The 20480-nt window shown below is 41.2% G+C and overlaps 1 protein-coding gene across 1 annotated transcript in view; it reads left to right on the top strand.

Annotated features, from left to right (window-relative positions):
* The window catches only part of ERP44 (endoplasmic reticulum protein 44), a 45185-nt gene that overhangs the window by 11097 nt on the left and 13608 nt on the right, over window positions 1–20480 (top strand). Inside the window, exons 2-7 of the mRNA XM_084857648.1 lie at window positions 6526–6598; window positions 8176–8215; window positions 8757–8872; window positions 18360–18544; window positions 19187–19302; window positions 20118–20175. Coding sequence (XP_084713774.1) covers window positions 6526–6598; window positions 8176–8215; window positions 8757–8872; window positions 18360–18544; window positions 19187–19302; window positions 20118–20175 — 588 coding nt within the window. The remainder of the gene's footprint in view (window positions 1–6525; window positions 6599–8175; window positions 8216–8756; window positions 8873–18359; window positions 18545–19186; window positions 19303–20117; window positions 20176–20480) is intronic.

The following is a 20480-nucleotide window of genomic DNA, read 5'->3' as shown; positions in this document are numbered from 1 at the left end:
GAATTCAAGTCAAGTTTTCCACCATTGGCACTCTGGTCGTCGTCCTTGCTGTCTCAGCTCCCTCAGTTCTTCTGTAAACCATGGAGATGGTTTGGAAGTGGGTAGGAGAGGACGTCTAGGAGCTACCATGTCAATAACCCTGGTCAGATCTGCATTCCACACAGAGACCAGGGACTTGACAGGGTCGGCAGCAGCACCAGCCAAGAACCCGCTCCCCCAAGGCATTTTGGAATTGCAGTGGATCCATCAGCCTTTGGGTGTGGACCATCTTAATTGGTCTTCCACCCCTGTGGAGGCAAGTAGTAGCCATGATACCAGCCTCACCAGACAGTGATCCATCCATGACAATGTGGAGACAGATAAAGCCTCCACCCATGGATCATTCTCCTGATTAGAGCAAAAGAGCTTGTGACCAGCTTCATGTGTCAGTCCCTTGACCACCTGTGTGTATGTTGCACACAGATGCATCACACCCACTCAGCAATCCCAGTCAGTCAGGCCCAGCCGACTCAGTGTTGGGCATGTAGATCTGGTTTTGCTCTAACCACAACAATGTCCCCAAGTGCTTCATGTTCACTCCACAGGAATGAATGGCAGTCACTTACTTATTAGGGAGAAAGAGGTACCCACAGATACCAAAGGGTCAAAGGTCCCAGCCCTTGATCATTAAGACTGTTCCAAATTCATAGCTTCATTTTGGTTTCTCTGTATTGTAGCAAGGCCAATAAAGTGAAACTTTAGGGACTGGTTTTTATTTATATATTTTTAAAAATATGGTTGTGTAAAATACATATATTTAACCTTCAAAGTGCTTTTGGTCATCTGTGAAATTAGCATTTGGATTACTGAAAAAAATTAATGGTTCCTATTTAATAGTGCTATCCTGAAATAATAGTTCTAGGAGTTCTGTCTATATCTGAACTTTGCTTTGAGGCCCAGGTATATTGTTCTTTGAAATAAATATATAACATATCTTAGTTGGTGGTGGTGCTGAGGAAACAATTCTTGGTGGTGAACTTCTCCATCCTTGCATTCATAAAACCATAGATAATTCCTTATGACTTTGTTCTGCTGAAGGTATTATCAGTATGTAGAAGCAGAGTGTACAGATCTTGAATTGCCTCAAGTGCCATTTTGGGGTTTCTGAAACTGTTCCAGTATGTTCTGTCAGAAGTCATATCATATGATACAGGCACAGGAGGCCTGTAATATGCAGTAGAGTGGCACTCTGTCTCAGGATGGAACTAGATGCGATAACACCAGACTTGCATATTCAAATGTGGCTTATGCTGAACAGCTATAAAGTGTGAGGGAGTGATTTTCAAGTGGAGAGTGCTGAATCATTCCTCTGTCCTACACTTTCCCCAAACTACTCCCCTAGTCATTTTTTTTCTACCTGGGCTTGAGTCCTAGCCAGTCACCAGTTCCTTGGTGTATGTACATAATATTTCGTGTCAGTTTATATGCCTTTTAGGGGTTTGTTCTGACAATACTTAAACCTAGAACGTAAACCTAGAACTTCCACTATACAAAGGACGAATTGGTAAGGAGATCAGGAGGAAGACTCTTCTTTCTCAGCGCTTCTAAAATATAGCACCTGACTGGTATACTTGGGGCGCAATCCTATGCATGTTTAGACAGAAAGTCCTACAACTCCCAGCATTCCCCAGCCAGCCCTTAGTTGCTGAGATAATTGTAGGAACCCAGGATTGTTTTGCTCAACACTGAGCTTCTTTAAAGTTAAATAAAGATAGGGTAAATATGGGCTGTTCAGCTGGTGGCGTTTTTGTGTTCTTACGCGTGCCCACGGTATACTTTAAAGCCCATATATATCCAGCATGATAATTGGGGGTATGGTCTGTTAGCAACATTTAACTCTATATTAAGGTGATACAGGGTACCTCCTACTAAGAAATTCTTACCTTAAATACAAGGCTCTCTTTCTTCCCCTCTCCTCTTTCCTTTTCCCTTCTTTCTTGGGTTGAAGATCAGTTGTAGCACAGGCGATTGTAGAAACAAGACTAAGATTGTTTGCATTGACATATGTTCTTCTGGTCTGGAAAGTTCTGGTTTCAGGAAAATCAAGGGGGTTGAAAATGGGAAAGGTGGGGAAGGAAAGCAGGTGTTCATATCTGAAAAGTTATAAAAGCATTAAGCAGTTAAAAAATAGTGAATGATATGACTGCTTTTGGAAAATTGCCTTTACTATAACTTCTCACTTTGTGGTGATTAAAATTAGTAATAGTTTTACATTAAATTATTAGCTCAGTGTTTAACACTTTTATTTTCTTATTTGTAATGTTAGCATGCTGAAAATCATAGGACATATGATTTAATTCACATGAAAATGTTTTTCCTGTTTAAAGGTTTTTAGTTAATTCATGTGGGACTTCAGGCTAAATGAGTGAAAGAAAAGTGGTTTGTTTTACAAAGGTAATTATGACAGTATGTGGTGCACAGGGCAAGCAGTACGGGGTTCTTTCTTACTAATGATCCATTAATTAGTGAAGGCAACTCAGCAAGTATATGGGCGCCTCAGGGATTACCTCTGACTGACATTTAAAGCTGATTTTGTTTTAAAACCGTATAATTGCTGTCTAGAATTCTTTACTGCATTAAAGATTCAAGTTCATATGTTGGAAATGTTTTATTAAATCATACCCATAGTTATATATGTAATTATTGCTGCCCTACATTCCAGATTCCCTAAATTCTGAGAGAGCTAAATAATAATTTAATAGTCTGTTGATTTATTAAATTTCTTAATCGCCCATCTGGCCGGTCACCCAGCCACTCTGGGCGATGTACAATAATACAACAGTTTAAAACAATAAAATTCCATATTAAAACATCGTATTTCTAAAAATACCCTAACCCACCCCAAATGCCTGCCTGAACAACCACATTTTTAATGCGTGGCGGAAGCTCATTAAAGAGGGGGCATGGCGGAGTTCCCTAGGGGAGTTCCACAGAGTGGGGGCCATCGCAGAGAAGGTCCTCTCCCTCGTCCTCACCACCCTAGCTGTCCTGGCTGATTGGACAGAGAGAAGGCCATCCGAGGCTGATCTTTTGAGCAGCCTGTCTGGTGTTGCTGGAGGCGCTCCTTAGGATAGGCTGGGCCAGAACCATATAGCGTGTGACGCAAATCAGATTGTTCTCAAACCAGATAGAAAGTTTGAAATTTTGGGGTAGTATATCTCAGGAGCTATATCAATGTGAAGTATGACTGTTAATGAAATTGTTTTTTAGAACTGATTGTCTAAGCTTTAATCTTAAATGAAGATATTGCTGTCCCTCAATACCTTTGTACATTGGGGCTCTCCCCCCACCCCATGCATATGTATTACCTTTTAGCTATTTTAGAAAAGCTAAGGTCTTATAATCTGCAGCATCTGTTTTAGCAATGCATTAACAGTATGTGAGGCCCTACTTAAATGTTATCTCTGTATTGCATCGAATATCATGACTGTAGTAACAAGGAATTCAGTTTTCAAGTATTATGTTTTGCTTTCATCTTTCATACGCTACCAGTGTTCAACTTGGAAAAGCAATGTTATTGCTGGCCAGAAAGCTCAAACCATGTTTTTGGCTTGTAGGATTAATGCCAAGGGATCTTATTCCATGTAATAGAATAAGATGTCGTGGTGTGCGAGGTTCTAATAATTAGTCGGGGTGAACGTTATCAACAGGGAAGGGGTGGAGTAATAAAATATGTATTCAGTACTTGGCTTCTTTGCCTTCATGAAGATGCAAAGGGGCACTGGTGCGCAATAAAGACAACCAGAGCAGAGATGTGGGTGCAGGCTGATCCTTACAGTCATAAAATTGCATGTTGACTGACTTGGCATGAACTAAGTAACACGAGAATAACGTGTTGTGCTCTACTGTATAGAGAAAGGGCCTTATTGCTTGAAGTGCTAGCATTAGTACCCCATGTATATCAAATATCATAGAGGGTAAGGCTATCAATGGCAACTAGTCAGGTCAGCTGTATATTTACCTCTACTATCAAGGGCAGTATGCCCCTAAATACCAGGTCCTGGGGAACACAAGCAGAGGGGATTATTGGGCTCATGCCCTGCTTGTAGGCATCCCGTAGTAATTTGATTGGCTACTGTGGGAACAGAATGCTGAATGAGACAGGCATTCATATGATCCAGTGGAGCTGCTCTAATGTTCAGTATCTGCCAAACAGTTGGGAGAGTGGGGTTTTGAAGCAACCCAATGAAGTTATTGTAGAAAGCCCCATGCTCTGTTCAAAAACTCTCACTGAGGTACATGAAACATGAGTTGTGTTCGTTTTGCTGTCACATAAAGAGAATGTGGCTCCAGCATAAGAGCTTTTTGACCACCGTATCCTCCTGGACCGCCTGGAGAGGTTGGGCATTGGAGACACTATATTGCGGTGGTTCCGGTCCTTCCTCTCCGGCAGATACCAGTGGATCGCACTGGGGGAGGAGGTTTCGGACCTGTGGCCACTCACTTGTGGGGTGCCACAGGGTTCCATCCTCTCCCCGATGCTATTTAACATCTATGTGAAGCCGCTGGGGGCTATCATCAGGAGGTTTGGGGTGCGGTGTCATCAATATGCTACCTCTCGTTCAAATCCTCACCAAAGTTGGCCATAGAATCCCTGTCCAAATGTCTGGAGACGGTGAGTGGCTGGATGGGGAGGAATAAGCTGAAGCTGAACCCTGACAAGACCAAGGTACTTTTGGTGGGAGACAAGAGGAGGCTGGGGGATGTTGACCTGTTGTTGAATGGGGTACGGCTACCCTTGAAAGACCAGGTTTGCAGCCTGGGGGTCATTTTGGACTCCCAGCTGTCCATGGAGGCCCAGGTGTCAGCTGTGAGCCGGACAGCGCTGTATCAACTCCATCTGATACGGCAGCTGCGCCCCTTCCTTCCCGACTATTTGCTGCCATTGGTAGTACATGCCCTGGTCTCCTCTCGTTTAGACTACTGTAATGCGCTCTGTGTGGGGTTACCCTTGAAGACGGTTCGGAAGCTGCAGCTAGTACAGAACGCGGCGGCTCGCCTGATTAAAGGCAGCTCCATCACTGCCTTTAATCATCACTCCATCACTGCCTTTAATCAAAGGCCTTTAATCATCACTCCATCACTGCCTTTAATCATCACTCCATCACACATCACTCCAGTGCTGAAGGAGTTGCACTGGTTACCAGTTGTTTTCGGGGCCAAATTCAAGGTGTTGGTTTTGACCTTTAAAACCCTATATGGTTCTGGCCCAGCCTATCCTAAGGAGCGCCTCCAGCAACACCAGACAGGCTGCTTAACAAGATCAGCCTCAGATGGCCTTCTCTCTGTCCCATCAGCCAGGACAGCTAGACTGGTGGGGACAAGGAGAGGGTTTTTTCTGTACTCTGTGGAACTCCCTCCCTAGGGAACTCCGCTATGCCCCCTCTTTAATGAGCTTCCGCCGTGCATTAAAAACGTTGTTCAGGCAGGTATTTGCGGTGGGTTAGGGTATTTTAGAAAATGTTTTTATTGTAGAATTTTATTGTTTTAAACTGTTTTATTATATACTTGTACATCGCCCAGAGTGGCTGGGTGACTAATAAATTTAATAAATAAAATAAAAATAAATAAATAAATTGTATTATAGAGTCCAGCTATGCTTTTAATGAGATTCAGAACCAAGCGTTGTTGATACTATAGTGGGGATAGCTGTACCAAGACTTTCTCACTTTGAAATGCACTTATTGTATTACACTTCAGGAACTGAGTTAATCTTGGTTGAAACTCTTGCCCTACTTTCATTAATCCTAACCTAACTTGCTACCAACAAGAAACACTTAACTACTGTCTTTGCACTTGCAGTAACTGAAATTTTGATGTAAGCTGAAGTTTCTTTCCTCCTCTTAAAACTCCATTTTCTAGTCCTCTGTTGCGCATCCTGTACTAGCTTGTGTACTTTGCAAGCTTCATTGATATAGTCAGTGAAGCTTGGAGTTTCATCCTGTTTCTGTTGTGTGTGCTCTGAAGAAAAGAAACTTGAAGCTCTCCCTTTTTAAGAATTCACAGTTCTTGTGGGGAGAAAGTCTGTTCCCTCAGTTAGACCATATGTTCTGAACAGTGATGCCTCAGAGTTTACAGCGGTCTCACTGCATAGTGGCTTTTAAACCAGTTTGTTGGCAGCCTAGTCCCCTTTTTGCATTGAAGGGGTAATGTTGACATCTGCAAGTGGACAAGCCTACATAAGTAGGTTTTTAGGTGAGCTGGAACCTTGCACAATTGTGGTTTCAGCTTGTGTGGAAGCCTAGGCGTAAAGGCTTAGCTGCTACAGACATCCACGCTCAAGGCATGGATGTTGAGGGGGCAAAGCCAGCAACGTGTGTGGAACTCCCTTCCCAGCCACATATAACATGTGATGGGGGCTTTGGTCATGCTAGAATGTGAAAGTGTGTGTGTGTGTGTGTGTGTGTGTGTGAGAGAGAGAGAGAGAGAGAGAGAGAGAGAGAGAGTTATTATTGAATAGGCTTTAAAATGTCTGTACTCTTGCAGGTGTCCTGGTTCTTTAATCCAACGACAAGTGAAATAACAAGCCTTGACAGTGGAAATATAGATGATACTTTAAGTAAGTACGCAAATCTTTGTTCTGTATGTGTTAACACATAAGCTTGATTTCCTCAAGCAGTTTATTATGAGTTTGTTTTGGGAATGGGCCTTGAGTCAGCATTCAAGCATTCAAAATCTAAAGTACTATAGTAAAATACTGAATTGGTTTAAGAATGTTTTTATGTTCAGACCTCTGACAGTTATAGCTACAATCCTGAGCATACTTACTCATGCAGCACTGGAGTTTAAACTATTTAGGACATGACAACACCTAAAGGCAGCTAATGCCATATTGATAAATTAAGCTAAGACAAAACAGGTAAAACGGTTAAAAACTGCATTGCTGGAGAAGATGAGGGAAGCTTCCACTATGCAAATTCAAAAGTAAAACCAAGTTTAAGTCATGCTTTAGCCCACTAAAATCACTAGAATGTAAGTTATTCTTGTCTGTCTCACTTATTTCAGCGGAACTAAAGTGTATCTAACTTAGACTGGATCCAACCCATTGGTGGTCTGCAGTTGTGTGTGTGTGTTTGTGGGGGGGTGCATATTCAACACCATACGATACATACATTTGAATGAAATACCTTTTACAAGCAAACAATGGGCTTCCTATCTCCAGTGACTTGGTTCAAACCTTTTGTAAGTGCATGCACATTCTGTGAGCCATACTATGGTAGCTTTCTGTTTCAGCTAAAGATATTTGCATACAGATCCTAAAACAGTGCTTTACTCACAAAATAGGAATAAAATGTCAATGTTATAAGGGGTATGAGAAATAATTATGCATCACATTCAAAGTGCTTCACATGCATGATCTTAATAATACTAACAACCTTACAGGGTTGGGTTAGTATTATACCTATATAGGGAATGGGGGGGTGCTGATGTTGAGAGGTAGTGGCTTTAAATCAGGGGTGGGAAACCTGGGCCTTCCACATGTTAAATTAAATTTCCATAATCTCTTGTCTATGTGATCTGGGGCAGATGGGACTTGGAGTCCAACATTGGTTCTCCAACCCTGCTTTAGGCAACCCTCTTAAATGAGTTTGTGGATGAGGTAAGGTTTGAACTAAGAAGTTCTGGGTCACATTGAAGGGTGCTGAAAAGCAGTATACTGGGAGAGTAGTGTAGTATTCCCAGATTAGAGGAAGAATCTCAGTAATAATAGAAGAACGCCTGGGGCAAGTAGGGCTGCCTCATTAGAAATGCTGTTGCACCAATCATGGGCCAGACTTGTGTGTGTTAGCAGCGCTCACCCTTCCATTGAATGGGCTTGCACTGCCAGTGAAGAGCACTGCTGAGTGCGTTATCAGCTTAGATCAATGTACATAAAAAAACAGGCCCAGCGGCATCTTTATTGTACTAGTGGGGAAAACCTTTTTTGAGTTTATAAATAGGGATGGAGTTAGCCTAGTAATTCAGATTCTGTAACTAAAACTAGGGGAAATTTTGCATGAGTTCTGATATGCCCATATCCTGTCTCTTTCCCTTCCTGGAGCTGTAATGTCAAGATACTGATTTTTTTTTTCTTGGTTAAGCCTTGGCTTTGTGCTGTCTCAACACTTAGAAACAAAATGTCTTTCTTTCCTTTAGACAATGCAGATGTTGCTTTAGTGAATTTTTATGCCGATTGGTAAGTATTCCTACACTTTCTCATACACTTTTACCAATATGAAAGTAAGGGTCATTTAAAAACAAAACAAAACCCCTCTTACCATTGTAAAATACTCAAACAGAAATGAGGCAACATAAAATTTAGTACTTGCCAAATTAAATATAGTTGCATACATACTGTTTTGCAAATTCAGATAATAGCCACCAATATATAGGAGGAATTTAACTATAGGCATTTTTAGGTGATAATTAAGTCCCCAGGATTAGACCCCTCAGATCTAGAGACCGCTAAGTTCTTTCTCCCTTTCTTTCCTCACTGTGGGGTGGGGGTGGGAGGTGGAAATGAATAGTGGTTTTTACCTTGCAGAGCTAGGGAGATATGTGTTCACATAAACATTGTATCTCCCCAGATCATTCAATTCTCCCCACAGAGAGGTGTAATATCTAATATAGTAAAATTGCTGCTTTAATCAATGCTGTGCCTGGATGGGTTCTAACTCCTTCCAATCTTTTTTCATTTTTAGTAATTGGCCCTTATTTGGTGTCCTCCCTTTCAACAGGTGTCGCTTTAGTCAAATGCTACATCCTATCTTTGAGGAAGCTTCCAATGTCATTAAGGAAGACTTTCCAGATAAGAATCAGGTTGTCTTTGCCAGAGTAGATTGTGATCAGCACTGTGAGTAATCCATCTTTTATACAACTGTTACCATTTTAAATGCCTAGTTGAGCAAATTGTCAAAGCATCTTTAACACAAATGCAAGCTTTTACAGTTTATTATAACGTGACAAAGGGAAGTGATACTGGCAAAACAGAAATCTCTTATGAATCTCTTATGCTGTTCACACAACATGCTAGCCCACACTCAGTGATTGAGTGTGGGTTGTTGTTGAACCATGGCTTGTTTGTTGAACCATGGGTTAGTGTGTTGTCTGAACCCAGGACATTTTCCTCAGGATGGCTTGTTAATCATGCGGTGTGACTTACTTTTCTTGAACAAGCCACCTTGAGATCCCATGGTTTGTTGTTGGATTGATCAGGGTGGTTAACAAGCCACACTACATGGTTACAAAGCCACCCTGTGGAAAACGTCTTGGGTTCAGACAACACGCTAACCCATATTTCAACAGGAACCTACACTTAACCACTGAGTGTGGGTTAGCCTGTTGTGTGAACAGCCCGAGAGAGTTCTTCAGTTGCACAAAGCTCCCTATTGAGTATTGGTCTTCAAAAGCTGGCTGTGAGTTACATTACTCATCCCAGTTTTCTCCAAGTTTGGAATTGCATTTTCTTGTAAGAGGATTAAAAAAAATGTTTTGGCAAGGTATGTTGCCATGGGTAGAGGATTTTTTATACCCTTCCCTTAACTAAAATGAGAGAAAGATTTACAAGCAATCTATTTCCCTCTGCAGTACCTGCGTCCAGGGACATGTGTCAAAAGTCCATCAGTATAGATCAGTAATTCCTAAACTGTGTTCTGTAAACATTTTAAAGGTACCCACCCAGAGAGTTGCCTGCTTGGTCTGTGTTGAATGATTCACTACCCTGACCATGCTTTCAGGTCAAATGAAGAGAAAACCTTGAGGGTGTGCAGGAATTCATTTAATTCCAACTCCCTTATGTGGGGGCAGTGATTCTGCCCTATCTCTGCATCAGGTGATATTGGATTATTCAGGCTGCAGCTCTTTACACACTTACTTTGGGAATACGCTTCACTGACCTCAGGGTGATTTCTCAAGAAATACATGTAGGATTGTGCTGTCAGTCACATCCAGTGTAGACATGCAGCAAAATGACTTTACCCTGAGGGAAGGCATGCCCAGAACAGTGACCCTGTTCAGATGCATGGTGGGGCAAGGGGGTTAGGCTAACCATGCTGCAGGGTGGTTAGCGCTAACTACTGCGAGAGCCACTGCCACATTTGCAGCTAGCCATCACCTACAGCATGGTTAGCCTAATCACCCTCCCTCTTGCAGTCCTCCAACCACTCTAGCAGCCTTAGCAGCTCATACGGCCATTACAGGAGCAGGGCTGCTGATGGTTGTTGGTGGCCATTTTCTTCTTTCTTTCTGAATCAGTTACAGAAATAAGCAATAAATAAATAAAAACAGTGGGAAATGGTACAAAGATCATCATATCGCTAAAATGCACATATGTGCATTTGTGCAAAATCACTGTATATCTCTAAAATGTGCATTATCCCTGTATATAGCTGAAACGCGCATGTGCACAAAATCGCTATATTGATATGGCAATTTTGTGCAAATGTACGTTTTAGCAATATACAAGGATAATGCGCATTTTAGCAATGTGATGATTTTTGTACAATTTTGCACAATTTTTATTTATTGCTTATTTCTGTAACAGAATCAGAAAGAAAGAATAAAATGGCTGCCAACAGCCATCAGCAGCCCTGCTCCTGTAATGGCCATTTTTGGCCGCTCTTGCCGCAGAGTTCTATGGAAGTGCTCTGTTAACCAGACAACACGCTAAGCCATGATTAGCACTGCTAACCATCTTGCAGCAGGTGGTTAGTGAGCATGGTTTGTGCGTGGTTAATAAACCACCATGGTTGGGTCTGAACAGACTCACTGAGTTGTGCGGTGACCAGTGTCGATGCTACTTTGAGTGGTGGGTAGTTTTCTTGTATACATTTAAAGCAAATGTTCTGTATATAGGAGGCATTGGGGAGTATCCTATGCTGCCACTCCACTTACACTGGTGATGTAGAGCTAGCGTTGGCAATCCTGGAAAACCCATTGTGCCAGCAAATGCTGTTGGGATTGCACTAAAAGTCACTTATGCTAGCACTATGTCATTTGCTTAAACAGCGTGTCCAGGAGTGCTTTAATGTGAAGCACTGTGCTCCAGTTGCTTGCCATCTTTATTTCCCATGAGTGCTTCTGGGCCCCATGTTGACTCAAAGACATTCTCAGGAAATAAAGATGGGCAGCTGGAGGTCAGCACTCTGCTTTGAAATGCTTAAGGCTGCCCACAAGAAGACAGAAGGAACAGACTTAAATGCCACTGCCTGGTGAGGTGGGAGGCTTGGGAGTGGCAACAGGAAAACCAGGGGAAAGCTGGGGTGATCCAGTGTAGTATGAGAGAGGGGGTGGGGAAGGGAGGGTTGCAGAGAGCAATTGGAGGAGTTAGGGAGGCCTGTGGGGCAGTCCAGTGCAGTGGAGCTTGAAATGGATCTGTGTGTGTTTTGAGTGTAGGGTGTGTGTTTGAGTGTGTTTTTGATGGGTTGATCCTGATGCCTGAAAAGCCTCTGTGGGTTGCTGTTGGTGATGGTCCTGAACAATGTGGGACGAGTTGCAAGGGACTTCTGGGAAGAAGTGGGGGTAGGAAATGTTCCTTCTGTGAATTTCCTTAAATTATATTGGGATCCAAACCTGGACATGTTCTTTTTAACATGCTTCCTCCACCTAACCCAATTGAAAAATTTAAATTAAAAAAATCTACCTTGTCTGCAGTACATGCGTTGCCACTCCTTATGTTTATAATGGTGGCATATCACTAGTTTTGACTACATATTGGAAACTGTTCACTGTGCCTGACTATGCCAGCAATAGGATTGGTTGACACAGCCCCAGTGCAGTAGATAGAGTCATAGATGAGCTGTCAAATTTAACTTGTGTCACTCTTTGTGTTGATAATCACATATTGCAAATATTTTGAATCACAGATGTTCCAGACCCTCTTCTATTTTTCTCAAATGGTAGATGTGTGTGATTTAATGTTGAGCGTCTTTACTTTGTGTTTTGGTTTCTGAGTATGGTCTGTAATTGGTCTTTAGTGCTGTTTATGTGGGGACAGGCAACATTTGCAATGCAAATATCTTCCTTCCTTATGAAACTGCAATCTCTGCAGGGAGCAGGAGTAGCTGCTTTCTCACTCCTCCTGACTGCATTTGGAGTGGTCAGCCTAGCATAGCTGTCTTCTGTTTGAAGCACTGTTGCTCAGGCATGCTGTGGGCCCTAGCAACTCCTACCAGTCTTTGAGGCCCAGCAAATTAAAAAGAATTATTGATGGCCTGCACAATGTTTGATGCCTAATGATAAAATGGCATTTCACCTGCCTTCACAACCAACATAAAGATGTTTTGTTGGACTGTGTGTGAAGCCCTGATGTGATAAAATTCTTAGTGCTTATCTAGTTTGTCATGCCTTTTAAAAGAACTTTTAAAAAGGTAATTTAAGAACTCGGGCTTTGAAGCTGTAGTTGGTTGATTGGTGGGTTCCAATTTTAATTGGTGAGGCTAGCTAAGAATTAAGTATATGCTACTTCTTGGCTAATATGAGGAGCATATTTGTAGTAGTGGATGGAAAAGAAAACATTAAAGATGGTCTTTGATGAGTTGGTGCAGAAGTAATCAAGATCAGGCCATAGGTTCATGTGCTCCTTTCCCCAAACTAAGGGGATCTGGTTGCTGATAGACATTTTGTGTATGAAGTGAATGGAAACTTGAATAGGGCTGCTTGAAATATAATCTAAAGGTACAATATGAACTAGATCAGCCTTCCTCAACCTGGTGCCCTCTGGGTGTTTTGGACTTCAATTCCCACCAGCCCTAGATCACATAGCCAATGGTCAGGAATGCTGGAAGTTGTTATCCAAAACATCTGGAGGGTATCAGGTTGGGAAAAGCTGATCTAGATGCCACTGCACCCTGTCCTCCCCCAAATTCTGGATTCCTGAAGCACACCTCTCCTTCTCTTCATCTTCTCTGTAATTAAGAACATAGGAAGAGCCATGCTGGATCAGACCAAGATCCATCTAGTCCAACAGCACCCTCCCACCCATGTTTCCTAGCATAATGGCACAAGTACGAGATCTTTTCTGAGAACATGCACATACAGGGATGTAGAATGTTGTTTTCCTAAGGAAAAGATGGTGGGTGGGGATATTGTCAGAACTGTCTTCTGTTCACGAAGTGGGATCTTTGGATCCAAACCCTGTTGATTTTATATCTTTGTTCTCTTACTATACAAAATAATGAATTGTGCATTGATATTCTGTTGTATTTTGTATTTTTGTTTCAGATCTCTCTAACCTTTCTTGACTCTGACTATCTCATAATGGCTTGTGCCATATTCCTAGCAGATGGTTTATATTAGTTCTATAATCTGGTTTAATTTGTTCTTAAACCATTTTAGGCTTACACTGTGAATATAGAACTAATTCTATATTCATAGTTCTCTTTGCTATGCTTTGTTCAACCTGTTTGATTCATATCTGTGTGGGCTGGAAAATGGCATGATCACATGAGGTATTTTCTGAGAACAGGCATATATACAAAATTGCCTACGCAAAGGTTTAAAGAAAATTTAAGATGATTGAAATTAGGAATCATCATCAACAATTTAAAATGTAGGTGATTAGCAGCTAATTAAGCCAATTTGGTTATGGTGATAGTGACTTTAGACTTGCCAAGTTTCTTAACTAGGGTTTGAAGTCAGCTGAACTTTATCTCACAGGGTATCTCTATTGAGGTTTAGTTTCATTTTAATAATTGGTCGAGATAGGTGATTATTCAACTTAAAAAGACATCCCTAAATAGTTGGCAGCACTAGTAAGGTTTTTGTTGTTCAGTCGTTAAGTAATGGATAAATTCAGGCATGTGAATGCGTACTAATTTATCTATATGGGAACATTCCTTAAGTCATTATTCTTCTCCACTGCCAAATGCTGATATTTTTGTCTGCATTTTAGGTCTAACAAAGTCCCTTCCTGCCCAAAGGGAATCCAAAGTCATAATCAAAGTTAGTTTCCTTTTATTAAAAGTCTATGTAAGATAGCACTGCATATTCTATCTATTGCCTATTTGATAAGCAGCTTAGGTATTTCATTACATAGTGTTTTCCTTCTCTGGGGAACAGAATTTTTGTAAATATTTCAGTAATCCACAACTGGACAGAGGGACAATTGAATATGCTGTAAATAAAATTTGACTATTTCAAGTACATTGCTGTTTCTTCACATTAAAAAACACACACACATGAGTTCTGAACTCCATGCTCCAGAGTGGAAACTGGCTCATCAGTAACAATCTGTTCTGCTTTTTGTATACGGTATTGAACTCTGGTTGGTATCACTAACCACACTGCAGTTTGGGGTGTGTGGTGCTCTCAATTCTGCATATTGGTGCAAGTGTGATGTGTTTATTTCCTATAGTATGTTTAGAATAAAAATCCTCCACAAAGTATGCCCTTCAGTGTACTATCCAGGGAAGGCATCTTCTGCGCATAGAGACCAAAATGTGTCCCAAAACCCTGTCTCATATGTTAAAGCATCCCTTGAAGCTTTATGTCAATGTTACATAAATTGTTAGGTATTACAAGTGCTAGAACTATAGCAACTGACTATGTTGGAAGCAATCTTGTCTCCATTATTATTTCGTTAGCAAAATACGCACCAAATGGTGAGAAAAGTTATAGAAATATAGCCATAGAGATGGGCTGTAGATCATTGGATGGGCAAATGCCAATCCTAAATTCCCTTCCTGGTGCCTCTTTCCTGTCTTCCCTTCAGTCTGTTAAGCTACATCCCATCACTGTGACTATGTTAGGGGACCAAGCAGTGATTTTCTGACATCAGCTTCTATCACATCAATCTCGACTCTTATTTCAGACCTTTCCTTAGGCGTTTTGGTTGCTAAACGTGCAAAGAAAGCTTACGTTACGTGTGGGGATTGGTGTAAAGACTGCTGATATATAAAAAAATTACTGGTTTTCCCCCTTAAGCTGGGAAAACCAGTTCTTTCCCCCTGTGCAGTTCCTAGGGGGAAGGGGTATTTGGCAGTGAAGTTTTCCCAGAAGAAAGATGTTATGCTGCTCATGAACTGAGCTAAGTAAAGGGACTGCAGTCCAGTTGCAGTGTTGAACCATAGGCAGCTAAGCAATAGCTGAACTGAGAGTATCAGCAATATTGCATAGATGATCCACTGGAGAATCAATCCAGAGGCACATTCAGTAGCGGCCTAAGGGGTGAGATATCTGCCCTGGTGTGGGTGTCAGAATGAGAAGGCAGGCAGAAGGACACTTGGACAGAAAGGGAATCTGATAGATTGATAGGGAGTAGGCAAATACAGTAAATACCTGTGGCAAGATTAGGAATCCATAGCAAGATCACGATCAAAGCTAGAAGTACTTCTAGCCAAGCTAGAGGAATTCGTGGCCTCTGCCATGACCACACCTGGTGGAACAAGACCATTTCATCTTGTTCCAGTGTGCCTCCTTGAGGGGCACAGTGGACAGACTATGCCACTTCTGCTTTGAATCCCACCTGTTCCTGACTCCAGTGAACAGAATGGCAAAATCAGTTTATAGTGTTGTGGGGCTTTGTTTAGAGAGGGAGTAAAATGCCCTGCTGTGTGTATGCAAGCTCTTGCACGTGTAGTGGGGCTTGATGGATTGCAGATTGAATCTTCACCCTGTCCCCCCCCTCCCCAATTCTTTTTGTATGTTTGGTTGGCATTATTCACTATGTCAATTCTACCAGTTTCAAGGAGTGATTTGGAAGTGAGCAGAGACAACACGTGTTGATGAATAAAAGTCATAACATTTTTTTCTGTTTGTACTTTTATATTTACAATTTTAAAAGTATATTGTACTAGCTCCGATTGTATTGGCTCTACTTGTATCGAGTGCCTAGGTTTAATGAAACTATTTAAAATGTTCTCTATTTGACTTGTGAATAAGTTCAAACAGCTTTTCATGTCCTTGCATCTTTAATATTTTGTGAAAGATGATTTCCACATGAATGCTCTGCCTGTGTAGGCCTGCTGACTGCATCCTAACCCTACCATCATTGGATGGCATTTTTAGAGTCTCCATATCAAGTGATCTGGATAGGCTGGAGTGCTGGGCAGAAAACAACAGAATGAAATGTAATAGGGATTAATGCCAAGTTCTGCACCTAAGAAAAAGAAACCAAGTGCACAGTTACAAGATGGGGGATACTTGGCTCAACAACACTACAAGCGAGAAGGATCTTGGAATTGTTGTCAATCACAAGCTGAATATGAGCCAACAATGTGATGTGGCTGCAAAAAAGGCAAATGCTGTTTTGGGCTGCATGAATAGAAGTATAGCTTCCAAATCCTGTGAAGTGCTACTTCTCCTCTAGTCAGCACTGCTTAGGCCTCATGTGGAGTATTGTGTCCAGTTCTGGGCACCATACTTTAAGAAGGGTGCAGACAAACTGGAGAGGGTTCAGAGGAGGGCAACAAAGATGATCAGGGGACTGGAAACAAAGCCCTATGAGGAGAGACTGAAAGAACTGGGCATGTTTAGCTTTGAGAAGAGAAGACTGAGGGGAGATAGGATAGCTCTCTTCAAGTACTTGGAAGGTTGTCACAGAGAGGAAGGCCAGGATCTCTTCTCGGTCATCCCAGAGTGCAGGACACGGAATAATGGGCTCAAGTTACAGGAAGCCAGATTCCGGCTGAACATCAGGAAAAACTTCCTGACTGTTAGAGCAATATGACAATGGAACCAACGACTTAGGGAGGTAGTGGGCTCTCCCACACTGGAGGCATTCAAGATGAAGCTGGACAGCCATCTGTCAGGGATGCCTTGACTTGGATTCCTGCATTGAGCCCCTTCCAACCCTGCTATTCTGTGATTCTGTACAGTTCATGAAAATCTTGAGTGCAGGACTGTTTCACATGAGGCAGTTTGCCCTGGCTCTGTATTCATGTGGGGAAAATGCAGTGGCAGGGGTGGATTGTAGGGGCAAGTGGCTGCAACTTCTTTGATGTTGGGTGGGGAAGTGCTGATTTCATTGTGGGAATTGTTGCCAGCTGTATCTGAGAGATTCTGGTTCATATGCTCCATTTGTCCACATGGAAGTACAACTTCCTGGGGGATTGTGCTCAATGGTTGCCCTGCTCTTAATGGCAGCCAAACCCTGCCACCTGGAGCAACTACATTTTGCCTTGTGTTATGACAGCACCTGTCTTCCCTTCCAGGTCCACTACACATAGAGGCAGCTGCCTCCTCCCCTTCTAAAAGTTCCATCTGGATTTAGAATGTTGTTTTCCTAAGGGAAAAGATGGAGGGTGGGGATATCTTCAGAATTGTTCACGAAGTGGGATCTTTGGATCCAAACCCTGTTGATTTCATATCTTTGTTCTCTTACTATACAAAATAACAAATTGTACGTTGATATTCAGTTGTATTTTTGTTTCAGACTGCTCTAACCTTCCTTGACTCTGACTATCTTTTAATGGCTTTTGCCATATTCCTAGCAGAAGATGGTTTAAATTAGTTCTAAAAACTGGTTTTTCATAAACCAGCTTAGGTTTATAGTGTGAATATAGTTTTGTTCTCTTTGCTATGTTTTGTTCAACCTGTTTGATTCATATCTGTGTGGGATGGATAATGGCATGATCACACGAGGCCTTTTCTGAGAACAACCACATATACAAAATTGCCTAAGTGAAGGTTTGAAGAAAATTTAAGATGATTGAAATTAGGAATGTCAACCATTTAAAATGTAGGTGATTAGCAGCTAATTAAGCTAATTTGGCCAATTACCTCAAGTGTTAAATTACTGCAGTCAAAATCCAATTAATAGCATGAGGCCCTTGAAAGAGAGCAAGTGTGTTTTAAAAGTGTTACGTTTTAGAACATTCTCATTTGCTGAATAGCCAATAGTAATAAGATGCTGGGTGTGCGTGTGGGTATATATACTTCTAACCTGAGGTACACAATGGTCCGACTGGACATTTTGAAGTGTGTATTGTTGTATTTGATAAAATGTAACTTTCCTATGCTTGGAAAAAACACATTTCTAACCTGGCATTGAGGGCAGACCCTAGGCAAGTATTCCACAATTACTACATGTTAAAAGCATGACATTTTATTAAGAATTATTTATAGTATAAGGGTACAGCTAAACAGCGTGGTATCCGGGGTCTGAAATGACCCCAGTAGTAAACAATCTGCATAGAAAAAAGTAATTGAGATTCTAACGGAGCCATATTCTGGAAGGACATGAAGTTAAAGGCACAAATTTTAATTACTTCTGCTGTGATCTTTCTTAAAATATGGTTGTTTTTAAGTAGAGTTATTAGTTCAATACCACGCGTATGTGTATGTAAGGGGCTAACTATACATTTGAATTTGCATATTTTAAATGCTTTTTAATTACTTTTCAGCTGACATAGCTCAAAGGTACAGGATAAGCAAATACCCAACCCTAAAATTGTTCCGGAATGGAATGATGATGAAGAGGGAGTATCGGGGTCAGAGATCAGTGACAGCAATAGCAGATTATATCCGGCAACAGAAAAGTAATCCTATTCAAGAAGTACTCAGCTTGGAAGAAATTAGCTCTCTTGATGTGAGTCTCTCTGTGTGTGCTTGTGGTATGTTGAATCACTATAACTTGGAGAATGCATATTTGCCACTTAGCTCAATCCATTTTCATATTTAGTAAAACCTGTTACAGTAATCCTTCATATTTGTAGAAGTAGTGACTTCATTTTTATGGCTTTCTTGATAATGTCACCAAACATAGTATGGTAATTTTAGAGTTGCTATTTTACAGACCTAGTTCTATATTTTTCTGGCTGTTCGAATGTATCTTTATTTATTCCTCTGTTGTTTGTTGTTTTGTTTTGTATTTTATTCTTTTAAACATTTGCATTATATTTTATATTTTTAACTGTATTGCATTTTAGTCTTTTAACTGTTTGTAATCAATCTGTCCAGAGAACATTGGTTATTGGGTAGATTAAAAATCATCATCAACTAGACATCTGATCCCTACTGCAAAGAAGAAGCACTTTATATTCACTGAAATTGTATCGCTATAATATCCAGTATGTGATCATAACTCTTGCTGCCTGCCTGGAAAGGCAGTACTTCATTTGGCCACAAATTGGCATTGTCTGTTCCCCATTTTCAGGAACTTTTAAGATAAATGCCTGATTTCTTTTGGTAGATGAATTAGAATGTCTTACGTATATTTTGTGTGTTACAGCGCAGTAAAAGAAATATTATTGGATACTTTGAACAAAAAGACTCTGATAATTACAGGACATTTGAAAGAGTAGCAAATATTTTGCATGACGACTGTGTCTTCATTGCTGCATTTGGGTAAGATTTTTTTAAAATACAAGAATTTACCAAGATAGCCCATATGTTATTGTATTAACTGCCAAATATTAGCTTTGATTCAAGGAGCCCACATCTATGAACATATGATTTAGGCTATATTTTTCTCTAGTGGCCTTATCAGAAAGCTTATTATCAGGGCCATGAAAAAGGCAGGAACAGTTGCCTTCAAAATCTGTGCTTTTTGAAACCCAGATTGAGCTACCTTTTGGAGCCCTTGCCATGGGGGTAGCTTGCCCAGACATAAAATGGCTGCTATGGGGGTGTATGGCCAGTCACAAAGCACTCATTTGTCCAGAAGGATGGCAAGACTAAAAGAAAAGTAACTTGCCCAAGAACCTAAGTACAATGTACAGTTGGGGTCTGAGCGCCAAAACACAAAGCCAATCTTTTAAACCCAAATAAAGATGGTGCTGGAAGGCAGCTCTTTGCTTTGTAGCATGGCAGCCCCACGGTTTTAAAAAAGTATAATTAAAAAATCTTAAGAAATAACATAAAAATCAGGAGGGGCTGGTGGGCACGAAGAGAAGTGTCTGTAGGCATATTGGTGCCGATGGGCACCATATTGGACACCCCAGAGCTCTCCTATGCCCCTTTTTGTAACCCCCTCACACTTGCTTACTCACTGCCATAGAAAAATATACGTAGAATAGTTTGAGGTAGAGACTTGGAAGGATTCAGACACTGGCTATAATACTCTGCTATCACTCCAGCTGCAATTCTTCCTGTCCGCTACTCCTGTTTTGTATGTGCTTTGTTAACTTAACTAGCAAGACAAATGGTCACTGTCTTCTTAGGTCTATTTCCAAACCAGAACGGTTTAGTGGGGACAACATAATCTACAAGCCACCAGGGGTGAGTTGTTGTTTTTTTTTTTCGTATTCCTTATATTTTATATAACTACTTTTAAAGTAGTTATGCATTCATAATTCTAATAATTGGATGTGGTACTTATGGGACTGCAACTTTAACATGCTCTGCTTGGCAGCTGCTAGGGCAAAGGTGAGCAACACGTAGCTCACAGGTTGCATGCGCCTCCCTCTGTCAAATTTGCAGTGGCAAAAAAGGGCTGATTTTTAGGAAAGCAAGTAGTGGGTTGTCATCAAAATTCAGTGCCTTGGCAGCAATGAAGGGCTGGCTTGTCCTTTTTTTAAAGGGGA

This window comes from Heloderma suspectum, chromosome 5 (genome assembly GCF_057233095.1).
Source record: "Heloderma suspectum isolate Gila_16-S chromosome 5, 16-S_ref, whole genome shotgun sequence".
NCBI lineage: Eukaryota > Metazoa > Chordata > Lepidosauria > Squamata > Helodermatidae > Heloderma > Heloderma suspectum.
This window is presented reverse-complemented; position numbering and strand designations above follow the sequence as displayed.